At 48.1% G+C, this 22126-nt stretch overlaps 7 protein-coding genes across 7 annotated transcripts; 6 read left to right on the top strand and 1 right to left on the bottom strand.

Annotated features, from left to right (window-relative positions):
* Nucleotides 1-377: 377 nt before the first annotated feature.
* On the top strand, nucleotides 378-3444 carry BDW43DRAFT_315166 (C-1-tetrahydrofolate synthase; the record flags this gene model as incomplete). Its single annotated transcript, XM_032048000.1, has 5 exons — nucleotides 378-501; nucleotides 570-590; nucleotides 648-685; nucleotides 752-3279; nucleotides 3336-3444. The coding sequence occupies 5 exons, from the start codon at nucleotides 378-380 to the stop codon at nucleotides 3442-3444; spliced, it is 2820 nt and encodes a 939-aa protein (XP_031896019.1).
* A 1485-nt stretch (nucleotides 3445-4929) lies between these two features.
* Nucleotides 4930-6778, top strand: BDW43DRAFT_315165 (NADP-dependent isocitrate dehydrogenase; the record flags this gene model as incomplete). The annotated part of the gene is made up of 8 exons (XM_032047999.1): nucleotides 4930-4992; nucleotides 5225-5260; nucleotides 5346-5356; nucleotides 5410-5443; nucleotides 5495-5633; nucleotides 5692-5728; nucleotides 5791-6287; nucleotides 6354-6778. The coding sequence occupies 8 exons, from the start codon at nucleotides 4930-4932 to the stop codon at nucleotides 6776-6778; spliced, it is 1242 nt and encodes a 413-aa protein (XP_031896018.1).
* Nucleotides 6779-7158: 380 nt separating this feature from the next.
* BDW43DRAFT_288864 (uncharacterized protein) lies at nucleotides 7159-8838 on the top strand. The gene is made up of 3 exons (XM_032043336.1): nucleotides 7159-8140; nucleotides 8195-8262; nucleotides 8320-8838. The coding sequence occupies exons 1-3, from the start codon at nucleotides 7671-7673 to the stop codon at nucleotides 8715-8717; spliced, it is 936 nt and encodes a 311-aa protein (XP_031896017.1). The 5' UTR covers nucleotides 7159-7670; the 3' UTR covers nucleotides 8718-8838.
* A 2291-nt stretch (nucleotides 8839-11129) lies between these two features.
* Nucleotides 11130-12517, bottom strand: pgxC (putative extracellular exo-polygalacturonase). Its single transcript, XM_032043335.1, has one exon. The coding sequence runs from the start codon at nucleotides 12385-12387 to the stop codon at nucleotides 11551-11553; it is 837 nt and encodes a 278-aa protein (XP_031896016.1). The 5' UTR covers nucleotides 12388-12517; the 3' UTR covers nucleotides 11130-11550.
* Nucleotides 12518-15648: 3131 nt separating this feature from the next.
* On the top strand, nucleotides 15649-16070 carry BDW43DRAFT_315162 (uncharacterized protein; the record flags this gene model as incomplete). Its single annotated transcript, XM_032047998.1, has 2 exons — nucleotides 15649-15752; nucleotides 15809-16070. 2 exons carry the CDS (start codon nucleotides 15649-15651, stop codon nucleotides 16068-16070), a joined length of 366 nt encoding a protein of 121 aa, XP_031896015.1.
* A 288-nt stretch (nucleotides 16071-16358) lies between these two features.
* BDW43DRAFT_288861 (SRPBCC domain-containing protein) lies at nucleotides 16359-17160 on the top strand. Its single transcript, XM_032043334.1, has one exon. The coding sequence runs from the start codon at nucleotides 16389-16391 to the stop codon at nucleotides 17022-17024; it is 636 nt and encodes a 211-aa protein (XP_031896014.1). The 5' UTR covers nucleotides 16359-16388; the 3' UTR covers nucleotides 17025-17160.
* A 2674-nt stretch (nucleotides 17161-19834) lies between these two features.
* BDW43DRAFT_288859 (protein kinase domain-containing protein) lies at nucleotides 19835-22125 on the top strand. Its single transcript, XM_032043333.1, has one exon. The coding sequence runs from the start codon at nucleotides 20321-20323 to the stop codon at nucleotides 21554-21556; it is 1236 nt and encodes a 411-aa protein (XP_031896013.1). The 5' UTR covers nucleotides 19835-20320; the 3' UTR covers nucleotides 21557-22125.
* The last annotated feature ends 1 nt before the right edge of the window (nucleotide 22126 follows it).

Here is a 22126-nt window from a genome sequence, read left to right as displayed (position 1 = left end):
CGTTTCCCGAGGGTTTGCAGCTGGTTAAGGCCAGTCAAGTCCCCCATCAGCGCAAATCAATGCCATTTAGCTCCCCCGCCCGTTCGGCGGCACTACCCCGCTGCCCTTACTACCATTACCACCACCGCGGCCTCGAAACAAAATGTTTCCTTCTCAACTCTCGTCACTTGCATTCCTCCTCCTCACGCCTCCCCCTTTCCTTTCCCCGAATCTCACCCTCCTTTCTCCTCAACCTACGAGGATACTCCGCCGCGCGCGGGGTTGGCGCACTTAGTCATTGCATTCTACGGGCGCTCCAGAACAACCCCACAAGTTATAAGGAATTTACTTCGACACTCTCCTCCTTCCGCCGTTCATTTTCCAGCACCGGAACCACCATGGCTGCTACTAAGATCGATGGCACGCAGATCGCCAAGAATATTCGGGCGGGTCTGAAGAATGAGATCCAGCAGATCCAGGAGTCTAACCCCAGATTCAAGCCCAATTTGGTTATCTTCCAAGGTGCGCCTCTTAGTGTCTCATCACCCCACACTGAACCATTTAGAATTGCTGACCATATATTGTTATAGTGGGCAGTAGATCGGATTCGAGTGAGTTCTTTGTCTAGCGCACCTAGACTGCGGAATGTTAACTAATCCTGTCCCAAGGCACATATGTGCGCATGAAGTTGAGGGCTGCCGAAGAGGTAGGCTCCAGCCGCTTTTGCTGGGGTAGTACTTCTTGTCTGACTGACCAATTTATTTCCATCTAGGCGGGCATCATCTGCAAAATCATCAATTTCCCGGAGTCTACCATTGAATCCGAGCTCCTTCAGGAAATCACCAAGGCCAACAATGACCCCGCCGTGCACGGCATTCTCGTCCAATTACCCCTTCCACAACACATGTCCGAACATACCGTTACTTCTGCGGTGGCAGACGAAAAGGATGTTGACGGGTTTGGAGCGGTCAATATCGGTGAATTGGCTAAGAGAGGTGGCAACCCCCTCTTTGTTCCTTGCACACCACAGGCCGTGATGGAGCTCCTGCGAGTAAGCGGAGTCGACCCAGCGGGTAAGAAGGCAGTGGTGCTTGGCCGGAGTGACATTGTCGGAAGTCCTGTTAGCTACCTGCTGAACAAAGCGGATGCAACTGTGACCCTGTGCCATCGCAAAACCCCTGATGTTGAGAGCATTGTCAAGTCGGCAGACATTCTTGTTGCCGCCGTTGGCAAAGCGGAATATGTTAAGGGCGATTGGCTGAAGCCTGGTGCTGTTGTCATTGACGTTGGTATCAACTATAAGCCGGATCCTTCAAAGAAGTCTGGCGAGCGACTCGTTGGTGACGTTGAGTTTGAGTCCGCCGCTCAGGTGGTTTCTCAAATAACTCCCGTTCCTGGTGGCGTTGGCCCCATGACGGTGGCCATGCTGATGCGGAATGTGGTTAACTCTGCTAAGGCTTACTTCGAGAAGCAGAAGGATAGACACATCACCCCATTGCCGCTCAAGTTGGTCCGCCCGGTGCCTTCAGATATCGCCATCTCTCGCGCACAGTATCCTAAGGCAATTACACAAATCGCTTCGGAAATCGGCATTGCGCCCAATGAGCTCGAGCCTTTCGGTCATACAAAAGCTAAAGTGAGTCTCGATACCCTTGATCGCTTGGCTCACCGCCGTAATGGAAGATATATCTTGGTGTGTGGTATTACTCCAACTCCGCTTGGCGAGGGTAAGTCGACGACTACTTTGGGACTTACCCAGGCCATTGGTGCGCACTTGAATCGCATTGTGTTTGCCAATGTCCGCCAGCCAAGCCAGGGTCCTACATTCGGTATCAAGGGTGGGGCTGCCGGTGGTGGATACAGTCAGGTCATCCCTATGGATGAGTTCAATTTGCATTTGACTGGTGATATCCATGCGATCACTGCTGCGAACAATCTTCTTGCCGCCGCCATCGAAACTCGTATGTTCCATGAAGCAACTCAGAAGGATGCCGCCCTCTATAAGCGATTGGTCCCTGCCAAGAAAGGCAAGCGCGAGTTCCAGCCCATCATGTTCAAGAGATTGAATAAGTTGGGTATTACCAAGACCAACCCAGACGAACTGACCGACGAGGAAATCCGTCGGTTTGCGCGCCTTGATATCGACCCAAAGACCATTACCTGGCGCCGTGTCTTAGATGTTAACGATAGACATCTTCGTGGCATCACTGTCGGACAGGCGCCTACTGAGAAGGGTCTGACCCGTGAAACGGGCTTCGATATCTCCGTCGCTAGTGAGTGTATGGCTATCCTTGCACTGAGCAATAGCCTGGAGGACATGCGTGAGAGGTTGGGAAGGATGGTTGTTGCCACGTCGAAGAGTGGTGAACCAGTCACCTGTGATGACATCGGCGCGGGTGGTGCCCTTGCTGCACTTATGAAGGACGCTATCAAGCCTAACCTCATGCAAAGCTTGGAGGGAACTCCGGTTTTGGTGCACGCTGGCCCATTTGCCAATATTAGTATCGGGGCTAGCTCCGTAATTGCGGATAAGTTGGCCCTGAAACTCGCCGGCACGGAGCCCGATGAGGACCATGATGCCAAGACTGGTTTTGTTGTGACGGAGGCTGGGTTCGACTTCACCATGGGTGGCGAGCGGTTCTTCAACATCAAGTGCCGTTCTTCCGGTTTGTCTCCAGACACTGTGGTCATCGTGGCCACCGTTCGTGCTCTGAAGGTCCATGGTGGCGGTCCGGAGATTAGCCCCGGAGCTCCATTGAACGAAGTTTACCGTACCGAGAACGTCGATATTCTACGCAAGGGTTGCATCAACCTGAAGAAGCATATCGAGAATGCCCGTCAGTATGGAGTACCCGTGGTGGTAGCCATCAACCGCATGGAAACGGATACTGAAGCGGAAATCAATGTCATTCGGGAAGAAGCCATTGCCGCTGGAGCCGAAGACGCGATTGCCGCTAACCATTGGGCCGAGGGTGGAGCTGGAGCTGTGGACTTGGCCAAGGGTGTCCTGGCAGCTAGCTCCAAACCGAAAGAATTCAAGCTCTTGTATGAACTGGAAGGGAGCATCCAGGAGCGCATCGAGCGCATCGGCAAGGCTATGTACGGCGCGGAGAAGGTCGAGTTCAGCGAACTCGCGCAGAAGAAGGTCGACACCTACACAGCTCAAGGATTTGGTCATCTCCCGATCTGTATTGCGAAGACTCAGTACTCGCTCAGTCACGATCCGGCATTGAAGGGCGCCCCAACCGGGTTCACAGTCCCTATCCGGGATGTTCGACTGGCCGTGGGTGCTGGATATCTGTAGGACAGTCCCTATGGACCTTGATCATATAACGTGTGCACTAACTCGAATGCAGGTACGCCCTTGCTGCCGATATTCAAACCATTCCTGGTTTGCCGACCGCCCCGGGTTACTTAAACGTCGATATTGACACCGAGACCGGGGAAATAGACGGTTTGTTTTAGATGAGCCATGTGGTCGACTGGATCGATCTTAGGACTCCACTCCCGATGTAGAGGCTCATGTTTGATAGACATGTTACTCTCCCCTGTTTAGCGGATCTCAACTCTTTTTACATTAATCCGATATATATTGTTTGCACTGCGTGGTTAAGAGAAGACGGGAGTCTTTGGCTCAATTCAACATCTACAAGCATGATGATACACCGACCTCAGGGACAGGACTAGGTGCTTTTCAACAAGTTAAAAGGGGAAAGGATTTGATGAGATAAAACTGTTACACAAGATCACTGGACTATCTCCAGCCCTAGTTACGAGTGAATGGAGATAAACAATCATTGTTAATTTTTTTTTTTTTGTTCTATTGTAAAATTAGCGGGTCAATGGGATTGGAGGGGTGTTTCCGTATATCGCTAGTTTCCTCGCAGAAAGGCGACTTCGGTGCAGCTCGATCCCGGCGGAGATTGTTGATCCGTTACCGCGGGAAACGGCGGTTAATGTAGGCTATTTGCGCCTTATGGAGTAGTGATCCATGCCCATCAATGAGGACGAGCGGGTAAAAGTTTTAAATGGCATGTGGAAAATTAGAAAAAGAAAAAGGAAAAGAACCTAGTGAAGCATAAATCACGGGTAGAAGCAAAATATGGTAGCAAAAATACTGTAGTTTCTCTCGTGGCGATGGGTCTGGCGGAAGGTAGTAGTAGTTCTGTGAGGGTAGTACGGAGTATGGAGTATATTCATTCCTGAGGCCGAGGATGCAACACATTCTTTACGGGGAGCAATGGGAAATCTCCAGGCCGGCTTCGGCGGAGTTGTCTTCACGGTGGGCGGAAAAGGAAGTTGCGACCAAAACAATTGAGTCAAAGGCTCCGGGGGATAAAGGCTTCTGGGTTTGGCATCTTTTTTCTCCTCTTCGTAAATTCACTCTTGTACTCTTTTCCCCCTTTTCTCTCCTCTCCCCATAACTTTGGATACTCACGACTAATCAACGTTCCACAACATATTTTCCGGAGCTCCGATCTCCCCCGTAAGTCCCAGTTATTCTAATCCATCTTGCAAGCTTCTCCGGCGTGACGGGAGCTTCCGACTCCACCGCCCACTCTCTCCTTCCAGCCGAAAGCTTCAAGCGATTCCCTCGGGTATACGTTAATCGCCTGTGTACCCCAGACCTGAACCGGTAGGCAGGAATACCTGGAAGTCGTGATTACCGATGGCTAATCCATTTGGGTGTCCAATGCATCAGGCCTGACCAAAATGATGAATCCTCTTCGGCTCCATTCCGCGTCGGTTCGCCGCAGTGTCGCATCCCCTCTGACTGCCCCTCTCTCTTCCTCCGCTTATCGCTCGATCTCCCGTTCTTCTTCTTCCATTATTTCTTCCTCTTTCTCAACCGCCACTACCACTCGCTCTCAGAGGACTTTCGCTTCGTCTCAGCTCCCTCGTATTGTTCCCCCCCGCCGGACTCCTCTGCACTGGACACAAGCCCGCACCATGGCGACCGAAGGTACCAAGATCAAGGTTAAGAACCCAGTTGTGGAACTGGATGGAGATGAGGTAGGTTTCGACATTCTAGATCTGTCTGGGCGGTGCTTTCTTATATGCCTCGATACCCTCCATTTCATTTTCGTCGTGACCTTGCGCAAACGCGGGGAAACACGGCGAGACCTGTCCATGTTCCCTGGCCGCGCAGCGCCAATCATCCGAGGATCACGAGCCCTCGGCCAACCACAAACCGTCTATGCTTTTTTCCATTTCACATGTGGCTGACTATTTTTGCTTTCCCTAGATGACTCGTATCATCTGGAAGGAGATCAGAGAGAAGGTGCGTTAACCGCGGTTCCTTGCCTTGCATTACTGCGGGCCCGTTCATCCCCGAACCCTGAAACTGACGTTGTTTTGCATGACAGTTGATCCTGCCGTAAGCCACACTCTCCTCTCCGGTAGCACAATCTAGCTAACTTCCGACTACAGTTACCTCGACATTGATCTTAAGTACTACGATCTGGTATGTTTTGAGATCTCGCAGAGGCTTTTCGTGGATCTAACGCCTTCGCAGGGCCTCGAATACCGTGACCAGACCGATGACCAGGTCACCGTTGAGGCCGCTGAGGCCATCAAGAAGTATGGTGTCGGTGTCAAGTGTGCCACCATCACTCCCGATGAGGCCCGTGTGGAGGAGTTCAAGTTAAAGAAGAGTACGTACTAGGCTGGACAATCGTATCGTATATGCTCGTTAACCTCGACTTCTTCTAGTGTGGCTTTCCCCCAACGGAACCATCAGAAACATCCTGTACGTAGTGGCAAATCTAGGCTACGTTTGCTTTGGTGCATGATCACTAACACCTCTCGCAGCGGCGGAACTGTCTTCCGTGAACCCATCGTCATCCCCCGCATCCCTCGTCTCGTACCCGGATGGACCAAGCCTATCATCATTGGTCGTCACGCATTCGGCGACCAGTACCGTGCCACTGACCGTGTGATTCCCGGTCCTGGCAAGCTTGAGCTGGTCTACACCCCCGTCGGAGGCGAGCCCGAGACCGTCAAGGTCTACGACTTCCAGGGCGGTGGTGTTACCCAGACTCAGTACAACACCGATGAGTCCATCGAAGGCTTTGCTCACGCCAGTTTCAAGATGGCATTGCTCAAGGGTCTGCCTCTTTACATGAGCACCAAGAACACCATCCTGAAGAGGTACGATGGTCGCTTCAAGGATATCTTCCAGGAGCTCTACGAGACCACCTACAAGAAGGACTTCGATGCCAAGAACATTTGGTACGAGCACCGTCTGATCGATGATATGGTCGCTCAGATGATCAAGAGCGACGGCGGCTTCGTCATGGCTCTCAAAAGTAAGTGGCTTCTCGCGAATCGCACCGTTGAATAAGGACGGCGTACTAACGGAGGATAAAAATTAGACTATGATGGCGATGTTCAGTCGGATATCGTTGCCCAGGGCTTCGGCTCTCTGGGACTGATGACCTCTACTCTGACCACTCCCAGCGGTGAAGCCTTCGAGTCCGAGGCTGCCCACGGTACAGTGACCCGCCACTACCGTGAGCACCAGAAGGGCCGTGAGACCTCGACCAACCCTATTGCTTCTATCTTCGCCTGGACCCGTGGTCTGGTTCAGCGCGGACAGCTCGACGAGACTCCCGACGTGGTTTCCTTCGCCGAGGAGTTGGAGCGTGCCTGTATCGAAGTTGTGAACGATGAGGGCATCATGACCAAGGACCTGGCTCTCGCTTGCGGTCGTAAGGATCGTGAGGCGTGGGTCACCACCCGCGAGTACATGGCCGCCGTTGAGCGGAGGTTGAAGTCCAACCTCAAGGCTAGACTTTGAGTATCTTGCAGGTTCAATGATTTTCAAGTCAAACATAAATTCTAGCGTGCAGCCTTTCGGGCTGCAGTCATGATGAAGCTAAAAAAAGATAGTATATTACAGACGACTACAATGTATATTTTTCTCAGTACCTCACCCCTGTGATGGCAATTTTGTATTCCCCCGTTGGATTGTGTTGGATCGTGTTACTTGCATGCTTCAAGAATGCATCCTATATAGAAAGCAATTTAGATTTACTCCCGAGGGCCCATGCCGAGGCTCATAGAATTCGAGTCAGCGACTTGCTTAGGGAGTGGCCGCGTGAATCATGCATGTCTCAGGGAACCATGGATGCAGTTTCCGGTCCTGCCCAATCGGGTAGTAGACCATGGGATTCTTGACGCAATTGATTACTACTACTACTATTATTTCTTTTTATATTTTAATTTTTTTTTACTTTTCGTTTCATTTGATATGCATCCCCTTTCGTAGGTGGGTCAACAATTTGGCCACGAGTTCTTGGAAGGCTTTCTTTTCCTGCCTCGCCAGAAGGAAATGTAAAAAGGCATTTCTACAGAGTCAAACCGTGCCGTTGTAACCACCATCAGAATGTACGTGGTGCCCGTTGCGAGTACCTTTCTCGCGGTATCAGTAGTGATTGTCGCCCTACGTCTGTACATTCGACTCTATTTCATCCGGACCCCGGGCTGGGATGATTTGGTGATTGCCCTTGCCCTGGTATGTCTGTACCCGCCAACACAGACCTTCTACGAGGCTAATTGAAATCGTATCAGCTGTCAGATATTGGGTGTTTTGTCTTTGTTATGCTTGGTAGGTATCAGTCAATTTCTCCCCTTTTCTATGCAGTACTGACACCGGACTTCAAGAGGCCCACAATGGATTGGGGCAAAGGATGGATACACTCAGCCAAGAGACACTAGACGCTCAACTTAAGGTAGCTGTGCTGTGTGATCACCTTGCATATTCATGTCTAACATGTCTAAACCAGGCATTATGGGCCAGCATCCCGTTATATAATCTGAGCCTCAACTTGACGAAGACCTCTATGGTCCTCTTGTACCTACGCCTTTTCCCACTGAGAGCCTATCAGATCGTTCTCGTCGTCGTTTTGATATCTGTCATTATCAGCGGACTATGGATGGTTTTCGGCTCCTTCTTCATGTGTATTCCTGTCCGCAGTGCTTGGGATCCGTCCATTCCGCACAAGTGTATTCCTCGGAAAGTTCTCTGGGGCCTTAATGCTGCCCTTCAAATCACCTCCGATATCATCATAGTCACCTTACCCATGCCACTCCTAGCCAAGCTCCAGCTACCCAGAAGGCAGAAGATTGCCCTGATCCTGGTCTTTGCCTTGGGCACATTGTACGTTCAACATCCCCTACAATATCCACCAAAGCTAACATCGTTCCGTCTTAGCGGTTGTGCCGTAAGCATAGTCCGTCTAACAGCATTGGTCCGGATGATCGAGAGCACTGATCGAACAAGTACTTCCCCCCATCCGTTCCCTAGCTTTTCTCCCCTAATCTAACACATTCCTGTAGAGTACAACGCCGCCGCCGCAAACTGGTCCTTCATCGAAAGCAGCATCGCTATCATCTGCGCATGTCTCCCTCCCCTTCGCCCCATCATAGTCCACATCTGCCCCCGCCATTTCCACTCCCAGGACCGTAGTCAATACGACAAGCCCCGCCTATCCGCCTATAACACCACAAACCCCTTCTGTTTCGGCAGTCACAGCTACTCAGCCAGCGTAACCGGCAACTGCTCCACTAACAATGACGGAAGAAAATCGGGCAACCATTGTCATCCCGATGCGGAGGGAATTCAAGTCGTGAGCGAGGTCCATTGGGATTTGAATCCGGTTGATAGTGCGGAGGGCACTCACTCCCAGCGCGGATTACAACCTTCAGATCGGAAATCCTCCGTGGGCAATGTATGACGGGGCGTGTAGCGTGTACTTTAGATAGATCGTTCGGGTCATTGCGAATACAGATAAGGTATAGAGTTAAGAGTTACATAGATACCCTTTTCCAAAGCTTTATGATCTCGATAGATTAAAGTTTTTACTGATATATACTTACTGTATACACATTCCAGATCATATCATTCGTTGTTATTAGCTAATACTACAATAATATCGAAAAGATGGGAGGGAAGTAAATCAACCACGCTAGCATATGAGTCCACACAAGGTACCATACATTAATATCCCAGATATACCACAACAGATCTCTACGCACACCATAAGTGAGTCCTAGTATTATTTACTTAGCTATTCCCCTTTCTTTTCTTCAAAATAACCTCCCTCGACTAATACTATTGTGTCAGCCTTTCATGTATGTACTAACCAGTCTCTTATCAACGCAACATGTATCAAAGATCTTCACTCTTAGGCCTAAGTCTATAGAAAGAAGTGTCTATCCAAACGCAACAGAAGACTACGCTTGAGACTGATATCGCTGATCTCGACGGTTCGCATCTCATTTACACGGTATGGGGCAGGGTAGATTGGACATATTATGCATGTGTCTGATGGGTATGAGCGTCCTTTTCGGGGCGTGAAAGCGAGTAATATGAACCCATGCCGATAGAGAAGGTGGAATTGTTATTAGTTGTTGTTGGGATTTTCTGCTAGCACTTGCAGAATCAGGATAAGTCATTCATAGTATTGAATGAAGTAGTACTAGTAGTGGCTACATGTATATCGTCTATTGAATGGACAATGTTGCGGAGGTATACTACATGAGATTAGAATTGGTAGGGATATGGAGCGTGAATCTGACTATATAGTGGACTTTCTTTGCGTACTAGCAAGGGGAACGATAACCACGACATATAGTCTACCAATGCGTAGACCTTGTCCTACGCTAGATGAAGGGAGCCTTGAGTGACGAGGGCTCAGTGTGTCCCTAAGTTATGACTGCCGGTGAGAATCACTACAGAACGTGCCAAATGGCCTGCGAACAACTATAGTTCTGTACGAAAGACAGGAGTATCTATTCAATATCACGAATCAATAAGGCCTACCTAAACTAACATGGAACGGCGAAGAGAAAAGCTAGTAATGGGAGAACCAATAGTAGGGAGAAGTAGTAGCACCCGACGCCCACAAGAAGGTTGCTTAGACTCGCCCGACAGCGACGAAGGGCGTCGAGGGCGAACGTAGGGCCGATCAAACGCGCAGACGCCCTCGACTGCATTACGGAGGAGAGCACGATGAAGATCTGCTACCCAAGACCGGGGCTTTACTTTGGGCCCCAGTGCACACACGAGCTTCTGTCTGCACATGTTTGCGCCGATATCGAATCCGATTTCCTCCGTGACCGTTGTAAAGGCTCAGAAGGTTCCACGTCGAATAAAGTTTCTCCTGTAGGTCTGCAATCTATACTAACACTTCTAGGTGATGCTTGGTGGATGAATCCCGACTCAACTTCAAAATTGCGCAATGGCTGTCCTGGACCTGAGGCTAAAGGCCATGACTGCCCTAAAGTGGGTCGTAGTGATCCAGAACTCGAGGAAGGCTCTGGAAGTCCCCCTTGAATGATCTCGATTTGTTCATCCAGTGACATTTGAATACCTCGCTTGGAACTAGAGGAAGGCCCTAGAATCTCCCTTCGAATGCTCAGGAGTCGTGGCCTTTTATTACCTGTACCGGCGGCATTGGTATTATTCTGATTGACTCCAAGAATCCTCCGGAGTCGGTCCTCCAGTGACATATGATTATCTGTAGCAGCAGCACTATTATTCTGATTGGCTCCACCATCTGCTCCTTGCCCGTGATTGATACCCTGACTAGCCACGTAAGGTGGAGGTGAAGATGATAGTGGAGATGGAGGAGGATGGGTTGGGGGATTTGGGAGAGTTATTAGAGGTAGGTGCGGAGCTCGATTCTCATCTTGCGTTTTACAGAGGGGGGCCCATAGCTTTTGGCAACAGTCTTTTAAACGACGGCTGTCTTTCAAATGACTCCAGTCTCCTAAAAGACACATCCCAATAAACGGGCTTTGTAGATTCTCGTAGTAAGGCGGTTTCGTGAGTGATAAAGGATACCCCGGTGCATAAAAGAGCGGCTGTTTCAAGGACATTAGATAGCTTGAAGCCAGTGGTGAAAGATGTCCCTGTGATGATTGTGAGAGAAATGCACCGGAAGGAAACTTGTTTGGCTTGGCAACAGGTATGGAGAAGTGCTGGAAGCTGTTTCCACTTTGTTCCGAGACGCTTCGATGTAGACTATCAACGTTGGAGTTGCAATTCTTGCAAATGACGTCGTATTCGCCGATGCGTGGGCTGGAGCTAAAGCTAACAGGAACCATGGCAGTGAACAGTGACATATCATTCCAGTCCCAGTTTCCGACTTGAAGCCACGATGGTAACTCGTCGACCGGGATCAACGGCACAAATGAACCCTGGGGTCTAATGATGTAGTATCCGGGAAATGGTTGTAGCATGGAGTAAGTAATATGACTAGAAGGAAGGAATGGTTAAACGAATGATGGGTTTGATGGACTTGATCGCTAGAGAGAAGTAAATACTACAATAAGACGAAAGAGATTGTGAAGAGAAAGAGAAGAGAAAGAGAAAGAGAATCGAGAGAACATTATCTGTGCCTGGCTCGGTGCAAGCCATTTAAGGAAGCCAGGGTTGCATTCAGCCAAATGGGAAAGTACAACTGGCCAAAGTCACTCTCACATTGCGCAGCCCCTTAACGGATGATTGCTAGATCTGGTAAACTATGTACCAGAGGTTTCTCGGCGGTTTCGACCTCGGCGAGGCTATGATGAAGTGAATGTTCCATTGCTACAGCCGAACCCGAGGCTTGGGTTCAGCGCTGCTGTAGCATTCATGCAGATGACGCTCGCCGGCTCCAGAACTTGTGGATAGAGCTGGATGTTTTTTGTAACAAAATTTTTGCAGGACTTCTCCGTGTTGCACCCAATTATAATTGCTTCCGTGTGTTTCAGGTTCGGAAGCCCTGCGTTATACCAGCAAGGGTTGGTGGCGCAAGATCCATCTCCAGGTTGATATGAATTGATTGAGCCGGAAAAGTCGGCCCAAGTAAAGTCTTCCATCATCACTGACGACTCAGCATCAACTCCATCCCGCGAAACACTTTGGTCATAGTAACTCTGGGTCACAAAGATTGGGAACGTTACATTATACACTCGGATGTTTTTCCAGGTCACATTCTTGACAAGCCCCTGACCGCCGGTCCAGGACTTGAAGCGAGCAGCGTATAGAGCGTCGATAACGGTCACGTCCTCGAATCTCAGATTGGTAATGTTGGCAAAGTCTGAGGGGTCCTTTCCTAGTGATCCGATGCTCATACCATGGGATTGGTAGCCGATCGTATTCCTCTCAAACACGATGTTATGAGATTCGGATCCAACCGCGATTGCATCGTCACCGTTATACATAATGCTGTCCGAGATTCGGATATCGGTACCCTTAACATCAAAAGCATCAGTATTGAAAGGGAAGCTACCAGTGGACGAAGCGTCAACAATAGCATGGCTGACAGTAATATCCTCCCCATGAAGCTTCATGTTCCAAGCAATTGGCTTCCGGGACCTGAAATATTTGATCGACGCCTGGCTTGTCTTGTAACTCATGAGATGCGGCCGACCAGCAATTCCCGTGCCGTTGGGAGGGTTTGCATCCCACCAAGCCTGACCGTATGAGTTGATCCAACCATTATTCACGTCCTCAGGCCCGATCCAATCCACACGGGGCCCTTCAAAAGTAAACCAAGTAGATGTGCCCCCGTTAACTATATCTCGCACTGCTGAGATGCTTTGTGGAAGATGTAGGTTTCCATACATCTGGATCTCCACGTTGCTCAAATTTGTGGCTTGGATCGGATGAAAAATGTTATAGTCAACGCCCTCCTGAAAAACGATGACTGAGTTTGTCGCGCATCGCGCGAACACTCTAGATACTTCAAGAGAGTCGTCTACCGTGCCATTGGAGGAGCGTACTACACAACGGCGGCCTCGAGCGTCTGGTGTAGAGCTATTTCCTTCTGCGCCGTATGCCGAAGGCACAGAATATAGAAGAAAAGCGAGAAAGGCTGTCTTGGAGATTAGCATAGTTTATGCCGGAAAGAGAAACAATACTAATCACTGACAGAGGAAACAATATGCTAATCCTGCTAGAGCCGTAGCCTTTATATCTTGAGCTAGATAGAGGTAAACCGCTATCCGAGAGATCAATGATGTTTTTGTTTGATATAGCTAATACCAGCCACGATGACCCACTGTTCGGAGAAACTTGCGCTTGGTCGTCCAAGAATCCTGCCACGGAGGTGCTTCCGTCTCCACAGGCCGGTCTCGAATTGGTGGAGAAATTATGCCGTAGATGTCTATTAAATATAGGTGCGGCACAATACATCAGTAACTTGACTGTTATGGTAATCATAACGATATAAAAGCTCCTCAACGGAGAAGTCAAAGTGAACGAGAAGAGAAGGTGCCCCGAATCATACTCTATTCCATCGTGAGCATCATTCTTACTAGTAGCTCCATTTAGGTAGGTATCAGGTGACTAGGTCTACCCTAGCCTTAGTCTCTTGCCTAGCTCTACTAGCTATTTCTCTTTAAACCATCCGTAGCTAGATAAAAAAAATAAAGGATTTAGTATCATGGGTATTTGTTCGATATACACCCAGCGCGAAGTCTATCGGCGAAGCTGGCAAGGGGTAGCAATATGCCGGCGACGATCCCGGCAGTGTTTCAGTAGAAAAGTAACCATAATACCTATGAAAGAGGTCCAATACCAAACGAAATACCTAACAGTACTGAAACAATCCTATAACCAGCTACTTTAGAGAACTATGATAGCCAGAATAGAGATATAGCATCAGATGATCCCCCAGACAGACAAGATGAAAATTTATGCTTCTCGATTCTGACGCGCACTTGTACTTAAGGGACTCCGTATTAGCACATAGTATCGTACCTGAGTTATCTTCGAATGACAGGAGATGGAATGCATTCAGTGACTAAATTATCGTGTTAGATCAAGACATTAACGTACCTATAGGAAATACCGGGCCACGTTTTCTGGTAGAAAACCCATACATCCCTTATTTTCCTTGGTGTAAATTTGAGGAAAGAACAGTTCCTGGACATAGGGCTGCCTACAGGCCTTGAAACATAATTAGAGGAAAGGCAAATGACAAAATATATCAACAAATTTGCCGCATACAGGAGAACAACCAATCGATTTTGAGTAGGCCTTTCGAATAGGGTATGTCGGCAACTATATCGGAAGATTATATACAATAGCATAGCTCGAATCTTCATGCTGGAGGCGACTGTTTCAGGAAAAACATGGATACTGCTCCCTCACAAAATTGTAGGGATGTAGGATCCTATAGAGCATTCGATAAATTGGTTTGTCGAATCTCTGGAGGGTAATGGAGCTTGTCTTCCTGGGAGAAGTGTAAGCAAAGGCAACGGCATCAGCGATGATTGATACGACCCTGAGCATCCAGCCCCGACTGCCATTAGATATATAATTATATATGAGACTCCTTAATATGGGTCTGGAATTTGCAGCCTATTCTAGTGAGTCTGTAGATCCCCAATCGGACGTGTAAGTCTAAGGGTATTGTCAGCAACTATCATTAGCAATGAGAAGGATTTTAATTTTTTCGAGACCAATAGGCACCCTACAAGCCTTATTACCTATTTCTCTATGAAATGAAATGGAAACTTGCAGCAGACCAATAGTATAGTTTAAATTCTAGATATCTCTCGGCAAGTGTTGCAGAATGCTCAAGACATGATTCTATCTGCTCTGATGAGACATTGTAGGCATGCACTAATAAAGCAAGAAGACTATTCAATTTCTTCGGTTGAGAAGAACAACTGGGTGCATACCGGAGTCAAGGGCACATAAAGAAGGGCAATAGAGTCAACGTTGCATAGGGCTAGCACCTGGCCCGATATCGGGGGGCATTCATTCTGATCCACAGCCATTCCATACTCCTCCTTTGTTGTTCCTATATGCCACTTTGTTGCAGTCAACCTGGGGTTAGCAACGGCCCGCCATTTTATACAGGGATAAATAGTCCTGTCGATGCTTACACCCTCCGATGTCGGTGTTGGTCTCTGATGTGACCCCGACCATTGCCTTATAACTGCTATAAAAGCCAGCTATAGTGAGTAGAATAACATCTTTTAACTAAATTCGGCACCGAAACTGGCTACACAAAATGATAAGAGCGACATCTGGTCAGCCGAGGCATACGGCAACAAAGTGGCCCCATTTGTTGCAATATTAACAGAGAAGATTGTTTCCTGGCTTGACCCTAATCTACCGGTAAGTCTTTCAGCATAATAAGTACCTGGCCCTCGTCATCTTCATCGCCATCATCATCATCATCTTCTTCTTCTTCTTCTTTTTCTTTTGCTTGTATATCGCTAATAATCAACAGATGAAGTACTTGACGTCGGCTCCGGGGAAGGCGTCTTAACAGCCAAGCTTGCCCGCTATGTTAAACATATTGTTGGCATAGATGTCTCGCCGAACACAATCGTGCATTTCCAGAAGACGTACCTACATCCTGAGTCACGCGTTGTGAACTGCCGTCTTCTAGATCAAGTCTCAGATCTAACTGACGGAAAGTTCGAAAAGGTCTTCTCAAATGCTCTATGCACTGGATTATGCGAGACCCTGAGACCCGCCTCAACACGATCAATGGTTGCTTCAACGCAATGAAGCCAGGTGGGCTTCTTGTGAGTGAATCAGGCGCGCTCGGAAACGTAGCCGAGGTGCATGCGTCAATTATCAGTGCTTTAATCCACCAGGGAATTCCCATGGAAGAGGCTCGAGCAGCTTCGCCCTGGTGATTCCCTTCACAGCAAGCTATGAAACAGCTTCTTGAGGAAGCAGGCTTCCGATGGATCAAGGGTGAGGCAGAGCTTAGACAAACAAAAGTGACGGATAACGAGGGCGGTGGAATTGAAGGATGGTACGTATTTCGAATGACTCAAGGTCTTACTGACTCAGTGGCTCACAGGTTGTTAGGATACGTCCCTTTGAAAAGCCCTTCCTCCAGATTCTGCCGACTGTGGAGGCGCGCGATGCCGCTGTCAAACATACTATCGATGTCCTCGAGGCCGATGGAAGACATCAGCATGATAGGTCCTTCACAGTTAATTATATTCGACTTCGGTTCGTTGCACAGAAACCATCCCTGGGAACGGGGGTATATCTAGAGGCTATTCCCTTGCTCATTAGACTTGACTGGAGTACCAACAGTAAGCTTCTGACAGCGGTGTCCTGGTGATTGTTATCGGCTAATTCTGCGAGACCACATCAAGATCTAGATGGGTATTTCAATTAGTTCATATCACGCCCTATGTTTGAATAGTCCAGATTCATGATGTGAATTCATCCATCTCGTACGCAATTTCTTTATACTTGGTATTGTTGCGAAAGGACCCACATAAACATGTCAGATGAGGTCACTGGAACTCGGCAACTCTGCCGACGGAGTTTAAAGCTTGGCCGAAATAAATTACGACCAGTCGTTCCCTTCGATCCCCATCACACTACTACCCCTCTATGATAACAATTTAATAATACAACGCACCACAACCAATAAATGGCAACCCCTTCACCATCACCAGACGCCACACTCGCGTCCAAACCCACCCCAAACATCCCCGCCGCAGACGCAGTCCTGCACATCGAAAGCGCCACGTCCATCGCGGCCCCCTGCCAAGATGTCTGGGATATCCTAACTGATACCTCCACCTGGCCCTCATGGAATACTTTCGTGCCCCGGGTCACGATTCGCGAACAGCCGGGGTCCGAGTCTCAGTCATATGAAGAAGCTCTTTCGCCTATTCTACGAATCGGCACGAAAATGACCTTTCATGTCCATATGGATCCTTCGTCTCCGGGTGAACGGGACGTGCCTCTGATCGTGACTGAATTTGATCCTCCGACTGTTAGCCCCCCGAGGCCTGGTCGGATAGTGTGGACTGGGGATGTGACGGCTAAGTGGAGCATTCCTGCAGGTCTTTTGACGGCGGAGAGGGTTCATGAGGTGGAGGAGGTTGAGGTCCAGGAGGGTAGACGGGTGAAGCGTGTCACTGAGGTGCGGAACTGGGAGGCGCAGGTTGGGTACCTTGTGTATGTGGTTCGGTGGATGTATGGGGCTCAGTTGGAAAAGAACTTTGAGACTTGGGTCCAGGATTTGAAGGAGTACGTTGAGGAGAAGAAAACGGAAAATTAGCTGGTGATTTTGTCTTGATACCCCCCAGTGTTGATACCCCCCAGTATTGATAATCGTTGGATCATTTCTCGGTTTTGTTGGATTTTGTAACTTCTTAAATTTAGCTATCTCAGTGCCAAACGTATCTAAGGATTCTATCCTCCGGTCTACTCCTATCCGTCCATTAGTTGTAGAATACTGCCACTAGACTAAGAAGTGTATACAGGTTAGTCTTGCACGCCATAGCGAATGCGGTATAAATATATGCTGACACCCTACGATTCAGGGACTCTTAGAAGGTCTCTGAGAAAACTCTCTCGAAAGGTAACAGTAGCATGCGTTCCCTCAGAACCTGGATCACTGGAGATTGGGCATGCATACATAGGGCTTGAGAAGCAATTGCCTTGTAAAGCTTGAATAGGCCTGCCTCTAATGGACGTCGATTCGCAGCGAAATCACCACAAGGTTAGCTCCTTCTACACACCAACAGATGGGCTAAATGAAACCCCGAGCTCCAAAGAAAGCATACCTATGCGCCTGGTTTAACCTGTAAAAGAATATAGAAACGGGCGGAGGGGAGTTATTGTGAAAGAAATACAGCAGGACCCGCTAGCAGGGCTAACTTGTTTCTCTGAGCAGAGGTGCCCAATAGCTTAGGATATGTACATACGCCTTTTCGAGCTAGCTGCAGCTTGCCCACGGTAGCTTAGGCCAAGTGGGGACGAAGTTGCTTAGCTGCATTGAAGATCGAAGTCGTCGCTTCAGCTCCTGGATTCATTATACCCCTCCTTACCGCTTCGGGATTCGTGTCTAGAACACTGCTCTAAGAGGACTTTCGAATAACTGGGGAGAAAGCTGCGGCAAACATTTCTGCGCCTTAGCTGTGTTTGAAATAATCATGAACCGCCACTAAAAGTTTCGATCAGTACCTGACTACGTAAGATACGAAAGTTATTATGTATGTGGTTGGCAGTTAGGAGGGGAGTACGATAGAGTCAGTTGTACAGTTCTATCGCTACTAGTAGGTATTAAATAAATCCATTTCCGGAGGTCTAGAGTAGATTAGTGCGATCTTTGGTTAAGCGGGCATAACTAATGGTACGACGGTGATTGGTTTGTAATTTGCCTTTGAATAAATAATGTACTTTGTAGGCTAGTCAGGTAGATGAGGTACATACCGTATAATAAAAGATCAAAAGATACAGTAAGAGTACTACAAAGAAGGTGCAAAAGAATATAAATAATATTACAAGACATAAAAGGATATATATCATCAATGACGGATAAACATATGTGAGTCATCACAAACGATGGTTGTTCGTATCAAACATAAATATTGGACAGCCTAAGGCCTTCCTGTGTTTACTAAATGGACAAAGACATGACGCATGAGGCTATAATACTCAACATGTGATGTATGTTACGTCACGGCATCAAACCTCCGTGGGTGCCGAAGAAACCCCAAGCTCTTGATACCCCAGAAATAGAACTAAATGACGGCGAGTGCGTTCCTTAGGCCCAACCTTGGCTCCCTTACCTAAAGATTGCCTCAACAAAACCCCGCTGTTCCGTCGACTCTGTACTCGGGGTACCATAGATCTATACTGTATATCCAAACTTGAAAAGGTAAATAAAAAACAAGTTGGAAGATGAGCGAAAGCTGTGGGTCCTAAGGGTATAAATTACAAAAGACTAATCAATTAATTTCCCTGGCAGATGAAGAGACCCACGTGGGGGTGGAGATTGGCTCAGAACACCTGCCGGTGTTACCGTTTCATACAACTTATTCTTTTTCTTCTACGACTCCAAGTGTGGCCGTCCATCCATGAAATAATGGGTATTGTTCCGGAGTAAGAATGCACCCCCTCGCCAAGAATAAGGCCTAGACTAGAAGATGAATTGATGAATAGGGTGCAAGTTCAACCGGGAAGGGTGTAGATATTGGGGCCGAAATTAATCGCGCGCACGACATGAAGTCAGGGAATTTCCGGCATGCATGGACCAGGGTGTACATCAAGTATCGAGATAAGATCAAATTAAAGAGGACCCTCAGACAAGAGCCCATTTTCTGATGGGTCACCTGACAGCATGCCACGTAATCGGGCCCTTCTTGTCCGCAATTCCCCCACGGAACTCTGAACTTGATCAATTTCTGACTTGCGTCTTTTCTTCACCGAACAGGGAAAGGGAAGTACTGTGTAAGGGGAGAAGGGGAAAAAATGAGTGGAATTCTGCGTCATTAGTATTCAATGAGGGCGGAGATGAAATGCAAGAGATCCCATAGGATGAGATCCAACGGCTTACTAAATCCGGGCAGCCGAACAATTTCTTGCAGGAGACTAACGCTTGATCCGGCATAGTGTCCGTGATGGAAGCTGCAGGACTTCCTGGAACGGTTTGGTGCCACGCTCGGGGGCCGTTACACTGATGTATGGATGTATAGTATGTAAGTAATTCAGCATACAGGCAAAACAGAACCAGGTTCCAAGACACAGAGGATCAGGCATCTCTTAGCTGTTAAAACGGATCCAAATAATAATCACTAATCATCTTTCCTCCGGTATCATGCGATCTGGATGTAGTCCCATTCCCCCTTAATGAGGGAAAAGAAATGACCGTAAGACGGGGTCACGGACAAGAATCAGTAGCGCTGTCAAAGAAAGTGAAGAACCATGTGGGGATGGGAGTGGGAAAGGATCCGCAGGCTGTATGTCACTGTAACCTACAACAGTCGCAGTTGAGTTGATACCCTGTTTCTGTTTCATCCATGGTTTGGTTCTTCCGTGGACAATTTAAGCTATCCGTCGATCTTCGTCTTCTTTTTTTTTTTTTTTTTCCCTCTTTTTTCTAATCTTTCTCGCTTTTAAAAATTCCCTCTAGACCAAGGCCCTACTCCCCTCTTTCAAGACATGTCATTGTTTTCTTTTTCTTATCGTTAATTCCTAATCCGCCATGCTATCGTTTTGTTATCTTCTCTATCTTCTTACCTTATACACGTCCTCTATCATTTGACTCATCACCCTCCGATACAATCCTTGGTTCCCAACGATACTGTACGCAGTGTTGCCACCATCCGCTATTTAACTATATACCAGGCGCTGCCCACTTCTTCATCTGATTTCTATATTGCCTCGCGAGAAGAAAACCATTCAATCCATCTCGAACCTTATCACTAACTTATACACTTATTCATATACATCCAATACTCAACTCGGCATATCTTAAAGAGTTGGAAAGACGTGACTTGATCACGCTCATCTATACTTCTTCTTACGCTTCACCTCCCGCGTTTCCTAGCGAACCTGGATAGTTTCACCATGGCGGGACATTTACGACTATCGATCCGCACCGGGAATCACAGTGACAAGTCTGCACCTGTGCCACCGCTGACCGTCGTGCCCGGACTGACCCCTCCGGTCACACCCACTATAGCGGACGACTGTCATTCATGTGGTACAAGGACAGCGGGATCAAGTCGTTCAAGTTCCTTCATCTCCCAAGATGGAGAAAAACCACAAGACCTTTATCAGGACGGCATCCGCCTCTCGAGTCCGCTCCAATATACCGATGAACTAGAATTTCAACATGATCCAAAAGGCCGCCCAATCGAATTCGGTCGTGGTGTTTGGAGTGTCGTCTATAAAGCTTCATCTAGCCCTTCGTCGAAATCGCCTTTGATGACCCCTCCTAGTTCACCAGCAGGGGGAGGTCGGGTGGTAGCAGTCAAATACCCCGTCCGACGAGATGCACATGCCGTCCTTGACGCTGAAGCTCTGGCGTTAACCCGTCTTAGTCAGGTACAGGGCTCGCAGCGTCATATTATCCCTTTCCATGGCTACATTCCTGAGACCCATTCCATTGTCATGTCCGCTGTGCCCCTCTCACTTTCAACGTACATCGAAGAAAAGGCCGACCTTGCTCAAAAACACAAGACTACTCGGACCATGTTTGATCCCGTTGAAGGCATGGCTCAGTGGCAAGATCTTGTGAAAAAACTTGTCACCGGTCTGCGTTGGCTTCATACGGAGTGCCTGATAGTGCATGGGGATATCAAACCTCATAACATCTTATTAAAATCACGACCAGTCGAAAACGACACAAATTCCAACGGCGTCCCGTTTGACCCGCTGTTCGCCGACTTCTCTTCCGCACATAACATCTCCGGCTCCTCGTTGTCTGCCGAGAAAGAGACTGGGACCTCACTCACGGCTTTAACACCACCTTTCGCCGCCCCCGAGTTGTTATCCGTATCATCGTTGACGTCTCCGGGCACGGGTCCCACTCCCGCATCCGATGTGTTCTCTCTGGCAGTTACCCTTCTCGCGGCGGCGACGGGTGATTTGCTACTATATCCTGGTACCAGCAATATGCAACGCCTGGCTATGGCCCGAGAAGGCCACCGGGTGATTGACTTTGCTCGCTCGGGTCCCAACGGCTCCCGGGTCCCCCGCAATGGATCTGTCGAGCAGGTACTTAAACCTGCCGTTGTCAAGGACCCATCTCAGCGCATCCAACCCAATGAATGGGCGGACTTGGTTGCTGCCGTGGCTTAAAGTCAAGGTAGCAACGTGCATCGCCCTTCCATTCAACAATCTTCCAAAAAACACATTACCATCGAATTTTCCGCTCTTATATAATTTTGCATTACCCCATCTTTTGTGAACCAGCTCCACTTGGGTCTTCATTTTTTTTCTACTGAACTCGAACGTATTCTCCCTTCTCCTCTTCTTATCTTTCATCATTTTTCTTTTATCCCTCTTTCTCTTTTCCTACAACATAATATTAAATGATACCCTGTTGATTCCCATGTGAATCTTCACCACATGTCTCCTAGACCATTTCAAAACATCAAAGAGAGTGTCTTACTAGAATACTGACTCCTTACCTTCTTGCATGTATTTCAGTATTCAATTCAACTGTTTGATCGGGCGCGGAATGCAACAAGGAATATTCCTTGACCCGTACATAAATGTACGAAGATGCCTGAAAGAGGTCCTGTGGAATTGTAGAATTTTCCAAGTGGGGTAGACTTTCAAAATGAGGTTAGATTGGAGGGTATGCTTTTAGATCATCATAACTAGTCTTATATAGTATAATACAAGATACGCTGCTCATAATACATG

The sequence above is a fragment of the Aspergillus alliaceus genome (assembly GCF_009176365.1).
Source record: "Aspergillus alliaceus strain CBS 536.65 unplaced genomic scaffold BDW43scaffold_55, whole genome shotgun sequence".
Taxonomy (NCBI): domain Eukaryota; kingdom Fungi; phylum Ascomycota; class Eurotiomycetes; order Eurotiales; family Aspergillaceae; genus Aspergillus; species Aspergillus alliaceus.
This window is presented reverse-complemented; position numbering and strand designations above follow the sequence as displayed.